This window comes from Arvicola amphibius, chromosome 6, assembly GCF_903992535.2.
Source record: "Arvicola amphibius chromosome 6, mArvAmp1.2, whole genome shotgun sequence".
NCBI classification, from domain to species: domain Eukaryota; kingdom Metazoa; phylum Chordata; class Mammalia; order Rodentia; family Cricetidae; genus Arvicola; species Arvicola amphibius.
This window is the reverse complement of record NC_052052.2, coordinates 148,942,059-148,965,457: the sequence shown is the minus strand read 5'-3', so window position 1 is coordinate 148,965,457 and position 23,399 is coordinate 148,942,059. Positions and strand designations below refer to the sequence as shown.

The 23,399-nt window shown below is 48.6% G+C and overlaps 1 protein-coding gene across 3 annotated transcripts in view; it reads right to left on the bottom strand.

Annotated features, from left to right (window-relative positions):
- Positions 1 to 23,399, bottom strand: part of Syk (spleen associated tyrosine kinase) — a 63,558-nt gene that overhangs the window by 28,471 nt on the left and 11,688 nt on the right. For 2 of the 3 annotated variants that reach the window (XM_038334587.1, XM_038334585.1), the window contains exons 1-3: positions 21,144 to 21,278; positions 10,591 to 11,047; positions 9,216 to 9,376 (exon numbers count right to left, since the gene is read on the bottom strand). In XM_038334587.1, coding sequence (XP_038190515.1) covers positions 9,216 to 9,376; positions 10,591 to 11,004 — 575 coding nt within the window. In that variant the 5' untranslated portion in view covers positions 11,005 to 11,047; positions 21,144 to 21,278. Of the gene's footprint in view, positions 1 to 9,215; positions 9,377 to 10,590; positions 11,048 to 21,143; positions 21,279 to 23,399 lie in introns of those variants that run through there. The other variant, XM_038334586.1, reaches the window with a different exon arrangement.

The window sequence follows — 23,399 nt, the reverse complement described above, 5'->3', positions numbered from 1 at the left end:
TTGAACTTGGCTTTCACTGTGGCATAGGAGGCTCGCAACAGTCACGGTTTCATTTATTGATGAACAAACAGAGGGGTTTCTTTGATGCCTACAATATAATTTTGTAATGCATGTATAGAACACAAAGTGAGCTGAAACTCGAGGAGGCAAAATTGTTCAGCAAATAAGAGCAAAAGCATGGGGCTGGGGAAGACAGTTCAGTTAGTAAAATACATGGTGAGCAAGCACGAGGACCTGAGTTCAATCCCCAGAACTCACATAAATAACTGACATGGGGGGGGGGGTGTACATTCTTTTAATCCCAGCACTGGGGAGGTGGAGAAAGGCAGATTCTTGAGACTTGCTGGCCAGACAACCTAGTCTAATTGATGACCTCAAGGTCCTAGTGGATGGCTCCTGAGAGCCACATAAGGTTGACCTCTGGCCTCTATATGCATACACTCACACATACACCTACACACAAGTGCATCACACACACACACACACACACACACGAATTGGGCAAAGACAAACACTACTACCAGCACAGCACTGCAATGGGCTGGAGCTGATTTACAGGCCAGCAACAACATCTCAAAGCCCAGAGAAAAGCATTTCCAGTGCAGGACACTCAGCCTCCCCACAGATGAGTATCAACCAATCATGAGCTCAAAAAGATCACCCCCAAAGGAAATAAGCATGAGTTATAATAAAAGAGGCTTTGAATAAGAGCAACAAGAAGAAAAACAGGACATTATATACCCAGACCTGCTTGATATTAAAACCACAAAGTATGGACTATAATAAACTAGCTATTCCGGGAACCAATGTGGCACAGAAGGGGAGGCAGAGGACATAAAGCAGGCTGGAGAGGATACTGTGAGGAGGCCTGACACACTTCCTCTGATGGGAGAACTAGTTTGTGAGCAGAGAGAAGTGGCAAAGGGAAGGTAGGCATTGCTGATGGAGAGATCGATGGGTGTAGAAGCACAGGTACAACACAACCACCAGCTCAGCTCTGAACATGACCCAGTTCATATCACAGCTCAGGGTGGAACAGGACTGCAGACAATGCCATCTATGAGGAACACTCACCACGCCTCCTCCATCTACAGGGAGCACTCACCAAGCCTCCTCCATCTACAGGGAGCACTCACCATGCTGCCTTCATCTACAGGGAGCACTCACCACGCCTCCCTGCAGACGACTGACACTACCATGTAGCACACTAAGTACCATATCAAGCACAGCTTCTCTTGGGCATCATCACTCCTCCTCTTGGGCCATTACTAAGGAAAATAATGGCTGTAACACACAGGCAGGGCAGGAACTAATAATCAGGATGGCTGTGGTGTTGCTGGTGGGTGGGTGGTATGTACAGGGCGGACACACAGGACAGAGGGTAATTCTCATCCCAGGATAGAGGATTTCAACCTGGTGCCACATGGGATGGGGCAGGGTAACACAAGAGGCCATCAAGCTACTCAGTGTGAGTAAAACTTCTGAGCTGTTTCTGGAAATTTCCACCTAGCAATTGCAGACTTAGCTTATGACAGGCAACTGGAACCTGGAAAGTTAAACCACAGATAAAAGGGACTACTGTATTCCCGTTACCTTATTGCTAGGTAAAACAAGGCCCAGAGATTAATTAAGCCTCAAAAGGGCTGTCTGCAGCACGGAGCTCATGGTAGCAGGTGTTTCGGTGCCTAGGTTGCTTACTGGTCTCTCAAGTTTCCCTCAAACCGAACAGATGTAACATTGACTCTCTTCATTTTTCTCCAACTTAACAAATCTTTTCAAGATTTCTTTTTATTATTGTCACTTATGTGTATGCGTGTCTGTGTGGTGAATGCCACATGTATAAAAGTGGCCTCAGAAGCCAGAAGAGGGCACCAGATTGCCCAGAGCTGAAGTTACAGGAGGTTGTTAGCTGCCTGCTGTGGGTACTAAGAACAACCCTAGTCCTCTGGAAGAGCAGCAAGAGCCCATGACCACTGAGTCATCTCTCCAGTGCCTAATTTCTTCTTTAATACATAATTAAGTTTTGCCTTTCAAAATTGGTGGTTCACCTTTCTTTCTAGTAGCTTATTGGCTGGGATGGGGGTTGATCTCAGGGCCCTGTACACACTGGGCAAATGTTTTATTTCTGGTCCTCAGCCCCCGTAGCAGCTGTTTTTGCAGGTCCCTTAGACAGTCTCATGTAGAAGCATCATGCAGACTGAAGGTTCACTCTCTCTCCCAGTCAAATACTAGAGCACTTGGATGTGTTGTAGGAATCTCTCCATGACTATGGTAACAGACCTATATAGGTCTCGTGATGGCTGCTCTTCATGTAGCCTGCCTAGGCATCAGGCGTCTCTTCAGACTCAGGCAAGGCTGTCTGACCATCATAACTACCACAGCCATCAACAGCGCTTCTGGGAACTTGGAAATATGGACTGCTAAGTTGTAATTAACAGCTCGGGGGCTGGGGACCCTCCATACATTCCTGCCAAACTTTCAGTGACACACACCTGTGCGCACACATGTTGTATGCACACACACATTCATATACAGAGAGACATAGTTAGACACTCGCTTGAATTGTGTGTACACTCTGCTCCGAATACGGGGAACAAGGGCTTCTTGGGGCTTATTTTAACTGAGGCACTAATGAGCTATTATGGCAAGGGAACACGTGGGAGTACTTTCCAATCACACACACTGATAAAGATTGAAGCCAAGTGCCAAGGGCCATCCCAAAGGCAAGTGACAGGGATGATCTGGAGCTCCCAGGCCAGTTAAGCCCACAGGATGTAGCTCCCATCTTTCTTATCCAGTGACCACAGGGGTGATGAACTCTCTTGAACTCCCCACCTCAATCCCCCCTCTATCACTCAGATATCATGGCCGGCATTTTTCTCACCCCCTGAAGACATCTGTGATGGGTCCATCTCAGACCTGGTCTCCAACTCCCCTTCTCAGGGGGCCCTCAAAGTGTCCTATCCCAGCAAGCGCTCACAAGACAATGGTGGGACCACCTGTTCTTCCACCCAGCCAATCTGCCATCACCTGGGGGCATCTCTTCTACCCATGGTGTTCTGCTCTCCTGGGACCTCCCTCAGTCTTCTCCAAGTCCTCTCCCCCAGTGAGGGAAGCCTGGGAGTCACCAGAATGCTGTGTCCACCTATTTGCTGTGATGGCTGTGACTGCAATTGCCTTTCCTCAGAGGGCACTCTCTCCGGCATCTGCCTGCCGAGCTTCCCACCTGTCTGGCTGGAGTCCAGGCCTTCCCAGGTCACCCCACTCCTGCCACCTCCTTGAACTCCTAATTTACCACCCTGCTGTCAGCTCCACTCAGCAGGACCTCAACCCCAGATGGCAATAGAAGTAACTGCTAAGTTCCACCATTGCCCCACAGGCTGTGTAACTTCCTTCCTCCCTGCTTGCTGCCTCCCCCACCTTTCCTTTCCCAGCCTCTCCTCCCCTCTGTCCTTCCTCCCCTCTGTCCTTTCTCCCCTCTGTCCTTCCTCCCCTCCATCCTCCTCCCCTTCAGGTAGCAGTCCTTTTGCTCTCTGATAATGTCACATGGTCAGCCACTTCACAGAAGCTTCTTCTCTGGTCTGGCCACCTCCTTTCCCACGGCTGGTCACAGGCAACATGTAGGTCCCTAGGGCTCGCACAGATACTCCTTCTGCTGGGATGCTCCCCTCCTCAGCTAACCACCTCTTCCTCTCTCAGAGCTGTTTGAAAGTCCCTTGCCTCAGAGTTCCTCCCACTGAGGTATTTGTGTACACGCTAAGTTTGTAGCTATTGAAGACAAGAGCCCAGTCCTTGCTCCCAAGGCACCCAGAGTGAGCGTGAATGAGGAGGAGTAGATTTATAGATAGACACAGCAACCAGAGCGTGGGGGCAGAAACAGTGTCATTAAATCCTAGAAGACAATAGGCTAGGGAGATGGCTCCCATAAAGTGTGAAGCATACAAGCGTGAAGACGTGAGTTCAGTCCCTAGGTGTAATGGTGTGTACTTGCAATCCCAGCAAGTACAGGGGAGACAGAAACAGGGGGATGCATGGACTTGCTGGCCAGCTGACCTAGCAGAATCAGTGAGCACCAGATTCAATGACAGACCCTGCCTCCAAACACAAGGTGGAAAACAATGGAGAGACATTGAATGCTGACTGCTGACCCCAACACATACGTATGTACATACACGCTCATAAATATGCATATACATAGACACATATTGGTGAGAGACCATGGCAGGGAGTGGCATGTTTTCGTGTCCCAGGCTCTGTTGCATGTGGACATGCAGGACATGGTGAGGTGGGGAGGAAGGCCTGTGTCTGTGGTCACGGAACCCCAGCTCCCACCGTGCTGCCTGCCGCTCATCCAGTCATCCAGTCAGACACATGACTCTCTTGTTGAATGAATATATATATATATCTTGGTTTGCACAATGTATGTCCCAAGTCAGAAAATAGGAACTATGGCTCAAACAGCAGTTTAGTGACTTCCTGGATGGATGACTCCACAAATGACATTTATGGCTCTTGGGATTACAACGGTAGCCTGCTGTCTCCACAGCTGCCCTGGGGACTCCTGTATGTTGTGAAGTTTTGTCAATAGCTCCTGCAGATTCTGGCTGAAGGCCTGGAACTTTTATCTGCTCATGGAGTCTTTGATGGGGAGGACCGTGGGGATGAAGGATGGTGTGAAGAGTCTGGCCTGTCACAGTGGCATACACCAGGGTGGACTCAGCTCCTAGGGCAACGTGGCCATCCTTGGGCTCCAGCCCAGCCCAGATGGCTGGGAGCACAGGGTGTGTGGGGGCAGGAGCTATGTGCTTTCGTTAGTGTGCAGAGAGCTTTGGTGGTCTACTCTCGTTGTTTGGGTCTTCCCAGTCATTCTCTGCAGGTAGCTGAGAGATTAGGGTGGGAAGCTAATGAAGTGAGGAAGGAAAGAGGAGGTGGGGAAGGCTTTCAAATCCCATGCTTACACCTGAGAGAAGGTGGGACTTGACACTAATAGCAAGGCACATTGTCCTAAGACAGAGGTGACTCACACTCATGGAGAATTCTCATGCTGCCTCTGTGTGCAGAGCTTCCACAACTGTCTGAAAACAAAACCCGAGGCTACAGGTGACAGACTGCATGGGCTTCATGTCTCATCCCCACCTCCCCCTTGCTCAAACGTTGATGTATGAGGGTAGACTCTTGCAGAACTGACTTCTGCAGTCCAGTGGCCACGACAGGGCCGGGAGCTCTGTTCCTCATGTATGAAGACTCTACCTATGTTCTTCTAGGAGGGATGGGCACACGGAGTGATTAGCAAGTGACAGAAGACACATTCTTTAGGAAAACATGAACAAAAAGAAAAATCTGCCTGAAAAGAAAGCAGAGAAGGAAGAAGTCAACAGCTGCCTTAGACCCTTGGCTGTTCCAGGCAGAGCAGGCACTCCTGGGTGACAAGCCCCTTCTGAGGACAGTCAGCTGTAAGTGTAATCCAGTTTTGACTTTACAAACTCTATGCCCTGGATGTTCATTAAAAGTAAGAGACATTTTATGAGTGAACTGTAAGTGGGTTAGCTTTGGGTTATTCAATCAAGTTCAAAATCTCCTTAAACTTTGGCTCACTGCCACCGGGGAAACAGAAACAGATGCCTGCTATGGATTGGGAGTCAGGGCTGGTTTGCAAGAGTTCTCGGGAGCCTTTGACTCTGTTTCCCATAACATGTAAATACTTGTGAGGAGGAAGGAAGATGGAGCAAGGTTGGGGCAACCTGGGTTCACTGGGGCCCAGGAGTCCCAGTGGATGGTGTCCCACAGGCTACATGCCCTGTTCACACACCAGACAAAAGAAGAGAGTGAAATACCCATGCCATAAACAGCTGAGCTCATGGGGTTCTGTAGGAAGCCAGGAAGCCACAAGACAGTCACCAAGTCTCAAGAATGCTGCCTTCTATTTCCTCTGTTTGAAGATCCCCTAGATTCCCTCATGAGAATGGCCTGATGCTAAGGGTGGAGAAACCACACAGAAGTCACAGAGAGGAAACTCAGTCCCATGCTGACCACACACACTGGGTTGTGAGCTCACATGCATCTTTAGTTATTTCTCAGGGCAGTGATGCAGAGCTAGGGATGTAGGTAAGCAGGCAGAGTATTTGCTTCGCATTCATGAAGACCTGGCTTCAGTTCCCAGTCCTGTGGAAACTAGGTATAATGGTGCACACTGGGAGCTCTTAGGGGGGTGAAGCAGGGAACCATAAGCTCAAGCCTGGATACACAGTGAATTCAAAGCTGGCCTGTGACCTTGGAGAGCCAGAGGGAGGGAGGGAGAGAGGGAGGGAGGGAGGGCGAGAGACAGAGACAGAGACAGAGACAGAGGCAGAGACAGAGACAGAGAGAAGAGTTTCGATTACTAAGACCAGACCTAGAGAATCCATCCTGGAGAAGATAGTCCCTTAGACTTGGATCCTATAAGTAACCTGAAGGTGGGTCTGACGAAGGGTCCCACTCCTCCATGCATGACTATCACCCTACCTGACATGAGGCCTTAGCTGTAGTTCCACACATCCCTCCATGGGCAAACCCTGCAGGTGGAGCAGCAGTACTCTGTGAAAGAGTAGAGCTGGCTCTTTGGCAACGCAAAGGTAGGGAGGGCAGTGTCTGAAAGGCTTGTGTCTACAGGGGACATTTAGGACAGACAAAAGACCCACTCCCAAAGGGATTTGAGCACACTGTGGAAACACAGCCGCCCAGGTAGGGCCCTGGTCTGTGAGGCCTCTGCATCTTTTGAGCTCTGATAGTAGTTGATAAGGACACACACAAGCTTTGAGAGTGCCCTGCATAAACTGCAAGCCCAGTGTTGGGGTGGAATGTGGCATAAAGAGGTGTGGGGTATCTGTACAAATGACTGACAGACTGCTGGAGGACCTTCTGCCTTCTGCATGGGCTTATATATGTCCCTGGGGGAAACATGGGAGTGCAAAACACGGGCAATCTGTGGCCCCAGTACTTCCCCAAAGAGCTTGAGAACAACAGCTCTAGGCAGCAAGAGGGCAACAGCTTTCCGGGGGTCAACATGTCTTCTGGGTGCTCAACATGGCACAATGCTGCCTGCTACCCTAGAATATTTGTGCCAGAAACTATTGCTCAAAGATGCGACACAGCCAGATTTCAGGAAAGTGCTGTGCTGTGCATCTGCACAAGGGGAAGCTGTCTTCTTCCTCCTCCAGCCTCGCTGTGATGGGGCTTCTGTTTCACAGAACATCACATTCCTGCCACCAGGGTCTGTTGATCTTGCCTGTTGATTTATTTCTTTAAGAAGTGGTTAAGATCATCTAAAAACAACTTTCATTTTACTATTTTTTATGCCTATGGATGTTTTGCCAGCATGTATGTCTGTGCACTACACGCATGCCCAGTTCATGCAGAGGCCGGAAGAAGGTGATGAATCCCCTGGGACGGGAGTTACAGACAGTTGTGAGCCCCCACCTGGGTGCTGGGAATTGAACCCAGGTGTTTTGGAAGAGTAGTCAGTGATCTAAGTCATTGAGCCATCTCTTCAGCCCCTAAGAAAAATTTTTTAACATCAGAAGTAAGAGGAAAATTCTTTAGCTAGATGCAAATGCAGAGAAAACACCTGCGTTTCTAGGAAGACAGCCTGGTACTGATGGATGTACCTGACCATGATGTGACATCATTGGTTCAGGAAGGAATAGGGGTGGTTCTTTACAACCCCAAAAGCCTCTGTGTGGGGACACTGAATGACATCAAACACAGGCATTGCCACAGTATCACCTTGGCAGGTGCATCTTTAGAAGAAAAGGCATACACACACAAAGACGTCTCCTTGCCTCTCTGGACCACAGACCCTGCCCAGCTGGACTGCGGTCCCAGGACCTTCTGAATTTTGACTCACACAGACCCACTGCAGATGCCTAGGCCAGGAATCCAGGATCCAAGTCTTCACACTACTGAGCTGGCCAGGCTGAAGCCCACAGACCCATTTCTGCTCAGACAACCACACCCAGATTTGGTATGAGCTGCTTCCCAGGGGTTTGCTCCTGAATGTCTGCAGTAGCACGCAGTTCCAAGCACAAACAGAAGTCCAAGATCCGGGGCAGATCTCCGTGAGCAAACTGTGCTGTCTGACTTTTGTTCCATCACCACATGGTGTGCACCCTATCTGCCACTGGAAGCAGAATTCGGGTTGAGCAACCCTACTCGACAGCACTGAAAAGATCAAGGGAAAAATTACCTTGATGCTAGGGGCCTGGGACGATGGCTCAGCGGGTAAGGTGCTTATCACACAAGCATGGGGTCCCCAGCTGATCTTAAGAACCCATGTAAAAATCTGGGTGTGGCAGTGGGTGCCTGTAATTTCAGTCCTGGAGGGGGACAGACAGGAGGAGTCCTTGGGGCTGCCGGCCAGTCAGCATTGACAAAGCAGCAAGCTCCAGGTTCAGCGAGGGACTGTTTCTCAAAATACAAGTTGGGAAGGGAGGACCAGAAAACGAATTCATTGGGTAAAGATGGTTCCCCCCAAGCCTGATGGCCTGGGTTCAATGTTTGGAACCCATGTAAAGGTGTAAAGAAAGAACCGGTTCCATGGACGTTGTCCTTTCACCTCCACACATGCACCACAGCACATGTATTCCCCCCACCAACATGCACACACACACCACCACCACCAATAATAATAATAATAATAATAATAATAATAATAATAATAATAATAATAATGAGATATTAAGATAAATAAGGTGGAAAGAAACTGATAAGAAACCAATGTCCACCTCTGACCTCAACATACATGTATACAAACTTGCATACACACTTACATGCATGAGCAAGTAAACCTACACACACAAGACATTTCATAAGCATAAAGTGTTTCTAAAGGTCAATGACTTTCTAGTGCAGGCTTGGGAAAGATCTCATGACATCTCTTTACATAATGTTCAAATATATCCTGCATCCAAAACATCCCCAATCCAAAGCACTTCTGGTTCCACCATGTTGGATACCAAACTCAACCCTCATGTGGCTGAACACCGTTTTCTTTAAGCACAATGTCACACTTTATGGTCAGACTAGATAAAAACACATGCTGGGTCACAAACGACAACAACTCCCATACTGGCAGATGGGAATGTGTGACACCTTCCTGGGACCACCTGGGTACTACTCATGGGGAAGCTGTTACCACTAGGTGAGCAGCCCTGGCTGTAGGAGGTAGGGAGGATACTCACAGGAATTTTCCGTTGATCTTTGATCCTATGAGGACTGTCTGCTCTGACTCATCTCTGGAGATGTTGCCATGGAACCAGGGCATCTTCTCATGGGCAGTGGTGGCGATCAGCTTCTCCAGCTGGGGCTTCTGGCTGATGATGGCTTGTTCCAGAGCCTGGCCCTGCAGTGAACAGAGGAAGAGTGAGCCGGCTGGGTACAGAGAAAATAGACCTGTGTCCCAGGTTCTGCGCAGCAAATCAGGACCAAAGTCTACTCTATCCCTCGCTCATCCTTCTCTTGTGTGCTGCCTAAAATAAGGGAACCAGTAGGTCCTTGTACTATTACTTGCATGTCTTCAAGTGTATAAATAAATGGATATGTTTTGGGATGAAGAGATGGGTCCTTGAAAAGTCAGAAAAAAATTGCATATGTACGTCATATACCCCTGGAGTCAGAGAATGGATCCTCCAAAGACAGCTATATATTCCACCCAGGTTCTGTGTGAAAACACAGTCATTTCCCAATAGGCAAGAAGCCTTGAGATGTGTGTGAGGTTGGGGGTAGTGCGGTAGCTCAGCAGGTGAAGACGCTTGTTGCTGAGACTGTCTGAGTTTGGTTCCTGGGACTCGCCTGGTGGAAAGAGAGGCTGACCCCTGCAACTTGTCTGCCCTCCACATGTGTGTCGTAGCACCTGTACCCTTCTCCCCTGTATACACACACACACACACACGCACACACACACACACACACACACACACACACGTATATGCGCATGCCTGCTAAAATAAATGGAACTTAAGAAAAATGTTTAAAGAAGATTTATGTGAGGAAGGCATCTGTGGCTTTCTGTCTGTCCGGGTTCAGCTTTTTCCTCACTCCCATCCTGCCCACACCCACACACACCTGCAGGAAATGTCATCAGAGGAATCACAGGTGAGCAGCCTGGAGGACGTACAAACAAAAAAAATAAAAATAAAAAGAGTCGCCTTAAGAGCTGAGGGGACTGATTTCCTTATCTTTCCCAGCAAGAAAAAAAAAATTACCTTCTTGGTAATGAATAGCCAGAGTTTGGTTACTGACAAGTTAAAAAGAAAACAAAAGCGAACAAACAAACAGGAGAGAATGAAAACACAGCCTTGTCACATGTGGACAAAGGAGGAGGACGGAGTGCAAAGGGAATGTGAAGATGAGGCTCTGACCACACCTACGGATGGGGTGGGGACAATGGCAGAGAGGGGCATGGCTACACAGGCATCTGGAACGTAGCAGAAGCTGGAAAATCCACTCAAACACCCTTACTGCCCCAGTTTCCGGGTAAAGGACGCAAAGGATTCTGGGTGATTCTGGGACAGGGCTCCACGGTCTCAGGGAGCAGTGGCCACCAGCCAGACTCACCTGAAGGTTCCATGTCTGCTTCACATATTCCCGGATGAGGTTCTCCTTCAGGTCCTCAAAGGGTCCGGTCTTGGGTTGTACCCCCGGGGGCCGGTTGAAGGGCTTCTTGAGGAGGCAGATGAGGCCATCAGGTTCCTGGGAGTGGTAGTGGCAGAGGTCCGCCGGGCTGGCATGGGTCCTGCCGCCGGAGATGGCATATGTGCCATTAAGTTCCCTCTCGATGGTGTAGTGGTGTGCCTTCCTGTTGTGTGCCACGGACAGGGCGAAACCACCCAGGTAATTGCGACTTTGGCGCAGCAGGTAGAGCCCATCGGTCATGCCTCCCTGGACCAGGTAGTCCTCAGCCTCTTCCCGGGTGATGTTGCCAAAAAAGTAGGGTAGGTGGTTAGCGCTGTCCGCCGCATTGCCTGCCATGTCCGCACCCCTTCAGAATTCCAGGAGGAATGGAGGGAGGTACCTGGGGACAGCAGAGATGGGTTAGCCACAGTGAGGAACCCAAACAGTAAGGGGCACTGGCTAAGCCCACCAGAACCTATGCCACAGGGACATAAGCCTTTCTAGTTTAGAATGAGCACACTGCCCTATTCGGCGCGGGGATTCTGTTACCTAATTTCCAGTTTCCCAGAATACACTGTGGTTAGTTAACCAAATCCATGACCTTTGACAAAGGTGACCCAATTCACCATGAATTTTTTTCTAGTGGAAAAAAAAAAAGAATTCTAAAAAGATACAGTGTGATGGTTTGAAAGAAAATAGCCCCCAAGGGGAGTGGCACTATTTGGAGGAGAAGCCTTGTTGGAGTAGGTGTCGTCTTGTTGGAGGAAGGGTGTCACTGAGGGGGCAGGCTTTGAGGTTTTTCCTCACGCTTCACTCAGTGTGACAGTCAGTAGACTTCCTGTTGCCTGCAGGATGTAGGACTCAGCTCCAGCGTCATGTCTGCCTGAACACCATCATGCTCCCCACCATAACAATAATGGACTGAACCTCTGAAACTGTAAGTGAGCCATTCCCATTAAACATTTTCTTTATAAGAGTTGTCGTGAGCCGGGCGGTGGTGGCGCACGCCTTTAATCCCAACACTCAGGAGGCAGAGGCAGGCGGATCTCTGTGAGTTCGAGACCAGCCTGGTCTACAAGAGCTAGTTCCAGGACAGGCTCCAAAGCCACAGAGAAACCCTGTCTCGAAAAACCAAAAAAAAAAAAAAAAAAAAGAGTTGTCGTGGACATGGTGTCTCTACACAGCAACACAAATCCAAAACAAGACACACAGAAAAGAGAAGTGTAAAGTAGACACAGTGCTCAAGAGCACACACACCCTGAGTGTGGACAGTGGTACGTGGGACGGAATTAGCGAGGCCTGCTGACGTAATTCTGGGAGCTCACTGTTACTCCATCCGCTTTGACTAGCCTCTCCCTGTCCCCACCCCTGTCCCCACCATGGTCCACAGCCTCAGGGAATCACCACTCCACATGGCAATGCGGCCTCCTTCCCCTTTCGTTTTCGGTGGGAAGGAAAACAGTTGGTGTTGGCACTCTCCTTGCCAAGAAGCCATCTTCATTTTGACCTAACTTCTGACACCGCAAGTAATGCATGTGCCCGCCCGCTGGAGGGAGGGAGTGCCATGCTGAAATGACAGACAGTAGCTGCTTCTGGCCTGTCCTGGGCTCTAACCTGGAGCATGGATAGTGTCAGTACCTGCCCCCACATGTATATCTTTCCAAGGCTGGCACTCCTAGTGCTCACCCGGGACCTCATTCTGGTCTCCGTCCTCCTCTTAACCAGGCTACCATGCAAGTCTCATGGCTGGACACAGATCTCGACTCCGCAAGCATTAACTTGTGCCTACCAAGCCAAACTCACAAATTCAGCTTTTTGTGTGGCATGTGGTACACGCTGCCTGCGATTCCAGCGTTTGGAAGAGGTAGCTGCAAGTTGGAAGGCAGCCTGGACTACCTAGTGATATTCAGCCTCGTTTGGACTACAGAGTGAGACTCTCTAATAAGTAAAATATATAAGTAAATGTAACAGATCGAAATAAAAAGACAGAACAAAGCAACTGTGCTCATTAGTTTTAACTGTCGCCTTGACACAACCTGGGAAGAGTTTCGGTTGAGGAAATGTCTAGAACAGGCTGGGCCTTTGGGCAAGTATAGGGGGGATTGTACTGCTTGTTACTCAAAGTAGGAAGACTCATTCCAAATGTGGGTAGCATCACTTCAGTCCTGGGCCCTGAACTGTCTGTGTGAAGAAAGCTAGCTGAACATAAGCACATAAGCAGCGAGCAGGCTGGTGAGCAAGCATGGGTCCACGTACTTATTCTCTCTCTGCTCTTAATTGGGTACGAAGCCCCAGAATCTTCCTGTCTCTGCCTCTGTGCCACCAAGCATGGCTTTTCTGCACGGGTTCTGACCATTCAGCTCAAGCCTGTGCTTGCAAGGCAAGCACCTTACTGACTGAGCTAGCACTCAGACTGAGGGGATGCTTTCTAACATGAAGTAATATTTTGGGATTTCCTTGGCTGTTTGTCTCCCCTCCTCTATTTCAATTGTCTCCATGGTCCATAGTCACAAGGTAAGATCCCTTTAACACATTAGCAGGGCTGGCTGGGAGGGGCTTGAAAGGGACTGCTATATCCCCATGCCTGGGGCAGCTCTTGGTGTTTGGTGGAGGGTTATAAAAATAAATACATGAATACTTGATGATTAATGGACATCCAACCTCACTAGTGAGTTCTTCACTGTGTGTTGGTTGACCCAAGCTCCTTTTGGATACCCAAAAAGTAGCTCGACCTTCCCGTGTTTTGAGGGCCCATCATATTTCTCCCCACTCTAATGGAAATGACAGCAACTGCAACAGCTAGTCAAGACAGTGCCAAAGGCCTTCTGGAGCCTTCCTTCTCTCCCTTCCTCTGGAGTTCATCCCCAGAGTCATGAAAGACTTTGCTCTCCAAGAATGGGCACACACTGGGGCAGAGTTGTCCTAATCTTCTCTGATGTGGCCAAGGGGTGAATTTAAAAGGAGGTTCACTGGGCTAGTTTCTAGGGTTCATCTAGCAGCAGATTCCACAAATAGAATCTCGAGCCACTTGCGCTCCTCACTCACTCCCATCACTGCCTGGGGTGACCACCACCTCCGAGTCTTACCTGGTTCTCCCCATTGAGCCTCATTCTTAGTCCATTTCCTTCTTGGTAAATACATGTACTCAAGATGGCCACATCCACAGCACATCCTAAACCTTCCCCAGCCTACAAGGCCCTCCTTGACCCGACTCCAGTCCACCCAGCTGTGTTCCACACATGGCTTCTATGCCTCACATGCCGGACTCATAATGTCTGGGTTACAGCATTTTCCCTAGTGACTTTCCTCCTTCCCAGGCCTGCAGTCTAAGTTCCTACCATCCCCTCAGATGCTCTGATGATCTGATTTTTAGGTGTCTGTCTTTGTCTGCCATTGCTCCCTGCCAACACATTCTCATTGAAATTCATGTAAGTGTATTTCCCTTATACACGGCTCCCACCCTTCCCTTATGCAAAAATGTAAGCTTCAAAGATCTGGGCAGTCCAGTCAGCTTGATCAAGGTTTACCAGATGGCCATAAAACATGTGCTTAGTGCACAAGTACCTCTCTTTCATTTTGGAGATTTTACTGCTAGTTTCCTAATGAAAATGTTTAAAGTCCAAGTTGTCTCAGTCCAGAGGACCCTAAAGCCCAACACAGCAGCTGGCCAGAGTCCCAGCCCTGTGCTTGTGTTGATGCAGCTCACTCCTGTCCTGCATGAGCTCACAGCTTCTTTTCGGAAGGAACCTTCTGTCACATGCTCCATGCTTCAAGCAGGAAATGCCGTCTCATCAGATTCCCTGCCTCTTCTCCTCAGCCCTGCTCTTCCTGATACTCCTAGGACACCACGCCTGCTGTTCTCTAATTCCTCAAGGGCCTGCCTTCAGGGGACATCCTGCCAATGCCTTCTTCCTGCTCATCAGTATTTCCAAGGTGCCCATGTTTCCCTAATTCTCCCACATGGCTTCACGTTGGACAAGCCCCTTTCAAATGCACCATGCTGCTTCTTTGATCTCCTTGGTCTGGGCCAGAGGTCCACGAACACAGCCGCGGATGGCCCCAGCTGTCTATCATCTGCCTAGGGCTTCTGGAGAATGAGCAGTTTCTCTTCCACATGTGCTCATGAGAGCCTTCCTGCCCTCTATTTACATATGAAGACAGCTGCATTAGCACGCTATAACACCCATTAATTTCTCCAGAGCCTTTTACAGTGTTCATCTCAGAGCTGCTCAGCCCGGACAGTCTTGATGGAGGGGCTGGACCAGTCTTTAGTATGTATGCTTATGGTAGTAGGGGCTTCTCTTCCACCTGAGCTGATTTAGCAGCATCCCGCCGCCCAGACACTGGGTGTCTAGAGCAGTTCATTCCCCAATCATGCAAACCAAAAGCCACCTTCAGACATCGCCAGGTCTTCTCTGGGGCATAGGTGCCCTTGACTGGAAACCACTAGCTTAATTGCTGTGTCATGACCACAAATCTTATATGGCCCGTCTTTGTGTCTTTGGTTTCACTAATACATTAAATAACTAAACATTCCCTTATCTATTTGATGATCATTCTCAACAATGAGCAGACATTGTGGAAATTCCTCCTAAAGGGGAAACATAAACAACATTTTCCTCTTTCTCATGAGGGCCCAAAGAATTTTGAGTTCACCAAAATTCACCCAGAGGACCAATGAGTTCCTTAGGCTTAGTTACAGAAATGGGTGAGGGTTTTAAGGATAGGAACATGGATGGCCCTAAAGCAACTGCACTGGAAGATCAGTATCCAGCAAAGACGATGGCTTCTCCCACGACTACATAGTTAGAATATCTATTCTCTAGTCTTCCCCAACCTACATACTCCAGCCCCTCCCTGAGATCCCACACCACATGCACCTAGGGCACAATTGCATACAAATGACAAGAAGGAGTGTCTATAATCAGTCTCACCTAAGGGTTCAATGACCCCCATTACCCCTCCTTCTCCGAGGTTGGGTCATGGTTCCCAGATTGGTTCCTGATGCAAGCTGAAACAGCTTATCTGAAGAGGAGGACAGGAGGCCTAGAAGGCCACTTACACACGATGCCCTCCAAACCTAGAAGGCAGCAAGGATGGGATGCAGAGCAGAGGGGAAAGCAAGCTCCACAGGTGTCCCTCCTGGTCCTGCATGACCCTGACACCCGTGCACCTCAGCAGTTCTCATTAACCCTGGAGCTTCCTGACTTGGCTTGCCTGGCTGGCTAGGGAGCTCCGGAGATCTGTCTATTTTTCTCTGCTTCCCTAGCCCTGGGATTACAACGCCTGTCACACCTGCCTTTTACATGGGAACTGGGAAGGTGAATTCATGTCCCCAGGCTGGCAGCACAAGCCCTTGACTAACTGACAGACTTCTGAACTTCCTTTCCCATTAGACAATCACATGCCAATTCCCCAGTCCCAGGACTAAGGCGGACTGTGTGACCTTTGTCCTTCCATAGGCATCTGTGTAATGATACCTTGTCAACGTCAACATCTCCATAGAGACTGAGCAATAGCTGTACCCGCCCTTGCAGGTACAGTGTTTCTGATAGCCACTGAGCTAATTAAGCAATCACATTTCTCAGGGTAGTCACAGGCAGATCCTTAGATCCCGGAAAGAATGTATGAAAAGTCATACTGCAGAAGCAGCCAGCACCTGGCAAATATCTGAATGGACCATTAACAAACACCTGGGCAGTGAGTAAGGCTTTAGGACTAGGTTCCACAGTCAGGAGAAGGCTTTCCAGTTCCCAGAATTTAAGAGAGGAGGAAAACTCCCACAAAGAAAGACATTGTAAACAGATACAGCTCATTCATTTCCCAGCCACCCAGGCCCGAATAATCAACAGAAACTTATATTAATTACAACAGTTTGGCCAATAGCTTAGGCATATTTTTAGCTAGCTCTTATATCTTAAATTAACCGATTCCTATCACTTTATATTTTACCATGAGGCTTATGGTTTGTTACCTCTTGCTTCTTGAGCAGCTACACGACATCTGTCTTCTTTGGCAGCTACATGACGTCTCCTTGACTCCGCCTACTCTCTCCATATATCATCTCTGTTCAGATTTCCTGCCTGGCTTTACTCTGCTAAGCCATTAGCCGAAACAGCTTTATTCATTAGCCAATAGAAGCAACACATCTACAGAAGGACTTCCCACATCAAGAAATGCTGACACACACACACGCCTGAGGCAACTCCAGTGTTCGATTAGTTTATATCACAGGCATCACAGCGCACACGTCATCACAATGTCGTGTCTCTCTTTTCTCCTCTCTCCATCCCATCCGTATTTCTGCCCTTGCCCCTATTCTCTTCCCCTAATGCACGAAACTAAATACAGTTACTTCCTGTGGAGCGCAGTCGGTTCTTTCCGCAGAGGTGCCCTGAGCACGGCGCTTACAAATTTTCAAACACTGTTTCTCAGGGAACTTTGAAGGTTAAATCCTGGAGATTCCCTGGCTATGTTTCTATTGGCCAGACAATGCACACACAGCCTGGTAGCCGACACGTGTCCATGCAAAGAAACAGTTCATATGCATTGTCAATGCCCCGGCACTGAACCCTAGGCAGCATTCCCATGCGTGTGAAAAACTCACTGAACATGGAGATTTACTCAGTGAAATGCACTACAGCCTTACTGTGCTCAGAGACACTAGGCAGCGCTCATGTTTTTAACCATTTTCAATAGGGAGGGCCCCACAAAAACCACTATTAAAAAGTGGCCCCAACGAGTTCGAGAAAATGGGGACTGTTTAGGCTGTGAGACAAGAAGAGGACCACTGTCCTGTGATTGCCACCTTGACAGCCTGGAGTAATCTGAGAGGAGGAGCCTCAGTTGAGGGGTGGCCTGGGTCTATGTCTGTGAGAGACTGTCTTCATTGATGACTTATGTGGGAAGGCCCACCCGCCACAGGCAGCAATCCCTAAGCAAGCAGCCCCAGGCTGGACAAGAAGGCAAGCTATGCCTGAGTTTGAATGTGAGCCAACAATAGCATTCTTACACGGTTTCTGTTTCAAGTTGCTGCTTAAGTACCCACCCTGACTCCTCTCAAGACAGACTGTGACCTGGAAGTGTAAACCAAACAAACCCTTTCCTCCCACCAGCTGTTTTTGGCCAGAGTGGTTTTTTTTTTTCTTCACAGAAAAAGAATGAAATCACTTAGTGCATGTCCACAAATAACAGCAAAGGTGCCATGAATGACTGGGCTTGCAAATACATTTTAGTGAAATAAAGTGCCTGTGTGTGTGTGTGTGTGTGTGTGTGTGTGTGTGTGTGTGTGTGTGGACTCATCAGAGGTCAGCCTTAGCTGTTGTTCCTCAGACTCCATCCATCTCGTTTTCTGGGACAGGCGCTCTTACTGGCTTCGAACTTTCCAGACAGGCTAGACTGGCCCGTCAGCCACAGGGATCCACCTGTTCCTACCTCCCCAGAGAAGTGTGAGCCACCACGCCTGCTGCTATTGGCATTGTCTTTTTATGAGTGTGCTGGTGTCCCCGTCGCTTGGCCACCAAGAGCCCCTGGTGTAACGTGGACTGAGGCTGGAGAGAAAGCATCACCCAAGGGTAACTTCTGCCCAATCTGGGCTACACAGAGAAACAAAATCAGGAAGATGCAAATACAGGCTGATGACACTTGAAACCACATGGCCACCCTGAGGCAAAACAGTCCCACTGAGTGTACCTGGGAAATTTCCTTGCAGCTTTAAGTTGAGTAAGTTAAGTGCCAGAACTTCATTAAAAAGAAAAACTTCCTCCAGGGGTTAGGGTAATTTTCATAAAAAAGAGGAATGAACCCAGCCTAGAGGGAGAGTCAGTCTCGCTAGGCTGGTCAGGCTGGTCAGCGAGCGAGAAATAATGAAGGAAAAGGAGGTGCCACAGGCTCACCCCACAGCACCGGGCTCTGCAGCTAACCGCCCCCGGAGCTGTGGGCATTCACATGGCTTCTCTGTGGGATCTTACCATGCAGAAAACACATGGGCACAGGCTGGGGCCTGAATAGGAGAGAATGGACCCCAGGAGATACTGGGCCTGAGCTGCTCAGGACAGCCGCTATGGCTTCATTGGCAGTAAGGGGCTTATCCTCTGGGATGCTACCCTGTGGGGGTCTGTCCCTCCAGCCTTCCTGTACCCTGCCTGGATGTCACCATGCACAGACACCTAGCCTCTCAAGGAGGAACCACACCTCTCTGAGGAACACCCCTACCTCTGTTGTGTACTGGCAGAAAGCATAGGAATCGTCTCAGAATACAGAAGCCTTATTTCAAAGAGAAGAGGCATAGCCAAGACTGGCCTGCAGAATGTCTACCACCGCTCAGAAATAGAGAGACAAAATGAAAAAACCAGAGCGGTGTGAGGCAGCTTCGTAGCAGAGAACCCCAGAAACACACCTGACAAAGGCTGACATCTCAGCAGGCCCATGGTTACTCTCAGAGTCCACAGGCAAGTTCCCTAAGCTGGTCCATATGCCCACCTTGACGCCATTAGCACAAGTCCCAGAGGATACCTGTGGTTCACAGACTATTAACTGTTTGCTTACAAACAAGCAACCAGCCCACCTTATTAACCAGCACTTAATATGTGTACATACTCTTGTACATGGGGGTGTGCATATGTATAGAAGCCGGAGAGCGATCCCAGGGTTGTCCCTCAGGGGTCATCCACCTTATATTTTGAGCCCTAGGGTTCTGCCTTTCTCCACACTTCCTCGACACCTTAATTACCCAATGCCCGCCATTCAGCTTTTAAAATCTGAGAGCTGGGGACTGAATTCAGGTCTCTGTTCTTACTTGGCAGGCGCCTTACCAACTAAGCTATCTCCCCAGCCTCTGGTGCACTTAATTTTCAAATCTAAATTTGCAGCTCCATTGGATCAACCTGTTGAATGGATACCACAAGCTCATCAGCAATTGCTGTGCCAGAGAGAACACGCATGTGCTTGTTTCCCCATCAACATGAAGGGAGAAGAAAGTTCTGGAATAAAAGGTGCAATAGCCAGGACTGCATATTCCCTGGTTCTTGAGTGTACTTTTTGCACCTCGTGGCAACTGGCTGACACAACCTGCAGAAGACAGACACTCCTGGAACAAGGAAGAGAGTGCTCTCAGGCAGAGCATCTATGTTCTCAGGGCGCCAGATACACACACGCTTTTGAATAGCAAAGACTCATCAAGGAGGCCAAAGAATGGAAATTGGTACAAATGTCTCTCTTGGAGATTTTTAAACAGAAAACTTGCAAACTTCTGCTAGAAGCCGGTATTTTCCTCCTTAACTTGACATTGCCAGAGAGGGAAGCAGGTAGACCATATTCCCCCTGGACTGGCCAGGCAGGTAGAGCAAATGAACAGCCTTTGGCACAGCAGAGAAACCAACCATCCAAGTCCTTCCCCACTTGCATGGAAGCAACATCATTAGTCCCAGTGCCTTACTGTAAAATGAAGGTAGAGACAGGAGAAATTCCCGAAGCTTGTGGGCCAGGAAGACTATATACACAGCACTGAACAACAGAGAGGCTGGTGTCCACTTGGGGTTGTGTTCTGACATTCTTACACCGTGACATGTGTGTGTCAGTACACACACACACACAGACACACAATATATATATTTATATATATGCACACATATACATATATATCCACTATATGCACATATATACATTCACCTCTCTCTCACACACGCACACACATATACACCATACATATAGGCATATACATGTCCACATATATACATACCACATAACTCACACACAAGATACCTATCAGACATTTCATGATAAAAATGTCTTCTAGCTTTCACAGCCACCATCTTAGGGCAAAGTAACCAGGACAGGTGAACAGCCAAGTTAGAGTATTCCTTTGGTTACCACCTCAAGCCCCAAGAAGCCCTATCCCAGACAACCCCAGCTAGGAGGCCAGGGTGGAGGCCACAGTGGACACTGTGACCAGCAGGCGCCATTTCTGTTTAGGACGTGGGGGCTTGGCTGAAGCCGCTGGAGTCTAGGCACTGTTTTTACTTCCCCATCTGCCCACCTCATAAAAACAATCTACACAGGCCTTCAAGGCCTCTACGGAAGCCAAATAACCTAAGTTAGACAAAAAGGACATGCGATACCTGCTTAAGGAAACCCAGGTTTTGCTGAAGTTCATGACTATAAAATATTCCAGGAAATTATGATGGACTCCTGAGATTTCATGACTATATCTAAATACACAAATTACCCCCGAAGCTCAAAGAAAGTGGCGAAGGTTTTGTGTACAGGGGAGAAATACAGTTTTGTCACATGAGAATTATAGTAATTGTCAAGTCCTTCAAAGCTGAAGATGAAGGAACATAGCCAGGGTATGATACTGGCAGGGAAGAGCACGCACATGCACACGCACACGCACATGCACACGCGCACACACACTCCGATACTGGCATGACCTTCCATGTCAGTCCATGGCGCAGAGCCCTGGGGTCACACTGTTGATCGCCGCAGATCTGACTTACCTTCCTGGGCTCCCAGGATCCAGGCGGCATGGAGTGTGGACCACACCAAGCTGGCAGGCTTGAAAATGGGGATGGCTGTAATGGAGAACAGGCAGAGGAGAACAGTGGAGGTTTCCTGCTGTTGACTGGTGTCTGTAACTAGGGAAGTGGCTTTTCCTCAAAGTGTCAGTAAGCAAGACAAGACAGAAAGCAGAAGTGAGAGGCCCCAGGACAGGCTGTTTGTTAATTTCACAGTCAAAATGAAGCTCGAGCCGGAAGGCAGGGATCCCGTACAAACACCCGCCAGCCGAGAGGGTCAGCGGACACGGTAGTTCCTGGTCAGGATGGGCACACGGTTTCTCACACTTTCCCCACACATCCTGGTTAAAGCCATGTGCCAAATTTAGGTACATATCAAATTTTCTTCTCACTTTTTTTTTTAAAATTGTAAACCATGTTTGATGATTTAACAATTCTGTTGATAATTTTGAGGGCTTGAGGAGGGTTTTGTTAATTTTTGTCTACAGTTTCCTATTTCTGGTTTTAAAGTTTTTGCCGTTGTGGTTTAGGATTAATTTACTAGAATTCCACTCGCCTAAGATTACAGGCAACCGACTTGACACACTTCTTTCATCTGCTGTATCATCGCGGAGTGGGTGTGCCACTCAAAGGTATGTTGGAAGCTTGGTCAGGGTGTGGCAGGACTTGTAAGAAGAGGGGTCTGGTCTGAGAGGCCACTGGGTCACCATCCTTGGGAAAGATTAATGGCTACCTGAAGGGACTAAGTTAAGTCTCAGTGGACTGGGTCAGTCCCTTTGAGAGTAGATTGTTGTAAAGTAAGGTCACTTCACCAGTTTGGTCCCACTCACACCAGTACCCCACCATGTTCTTCTGCCACTCGGTGTCACCTGCCAGGATAGCATGACTGAGGCGCTCACCTGAAGGGGCTGCTGGAACATGGGTTTTTAAGCCCTAAACTGTTAGCCAAATTAAACTCCTTTTCTTTATTAGGTACTTCGTCTCGGGAATTCTGTTATAGCCATGGACTTAGATTCAGGAAGTTTCCTCTAGCACTACTCTGGACATCATTCTCAAAATGTTGGTAACCCGTTTTCAGGTTTTTAAAAAATATTATTTTATGTGTATGAACACTTTTCCTCCATATTGTATGTGCAGCGCACACGTGGAGGAAAAGTGTTCACCTGGCTTTTTGAATTTAAACTTTAACAGATTTTCTAAGCAAGTATTTTATCTCAGTAAATTTTCCACGTGAGCCTGAGAGCAATGCATTCTTCTGTTATAAGATGAAGCATCTCACAGATGCCAGGTTGATGCACAGTGTTGCTCTGGCCTCTTCATTACTATCGATTTTCTATTTGATCTATCTATTATAGAAAGGGGGAAACTGAAACTCCAGATCATAATATTGGCATCTTCTCTTTATGTCTTTGACCATGTTAAACCCTAACATACTTTATGCATGTTGGTGCCCTGTTGATCTGTGCGTGCAGGCTGAGGGTTGCTATGTCTCCTTCTCTTATTGCCTTGAAGCCTTGACCTCTGTTCACTGTAGAGGTTTTTGCCCTGTAAGGGATTCAGTGAGCGAGGAGAGCTCTGAAAGGAGGAATCCACTTGAGAACTCCCAGCTGGGTGTGGCTCTGAGGATGTGTTTTGTCTTGGAGAGTTTAGGTGCTTTCCAAACTTACTGCTTGCTCCCTCCCTGGCCTCTTTCTCAGATCTTCGCTGTGGGAACCGAGTGAGGTGTGTGTGTTAGCTACAGCATTTTTACTATCTCTATCTTCTGGTGTTTTGATAGCAGGGTCTTGCTGCTATTAGGGGTATATCCATCCCAGCACTGAGCTATCTTCAGAGAAAGTGTAAACAAATCAACCCAAAGTCCACCTCGAACTGCGGCCTTTATCAGGCTCTCATAAGGCGACCTGCTTGTCCACTGCTCTGATCCCTCTACAGAAACAGGCGATGAGGGAAGACTCTCTTCCAGAGCCTGACATCACTTTGTAAACCACCCAGCCCTGGGCCTGCTCAGCTCTGCCTCCTCTTACCCTCTGCAGGAAGCACAGGCAGGCTCTGCTCTGCCACCCCTCATGTCCTCTGGAGTCACCCCTGTGATGTTTCTCCACGGGGTCCTCCAAGGCACAGAGTACCTCTTGTTCTGAGGGATCTGTGAGCACAGATGGCCTGCCCGTGACAATCTGGGTTTGATGTCCTGCTACATCCATCAATCATTTCAAATATGAGCCCACTGGGAGTCTATGT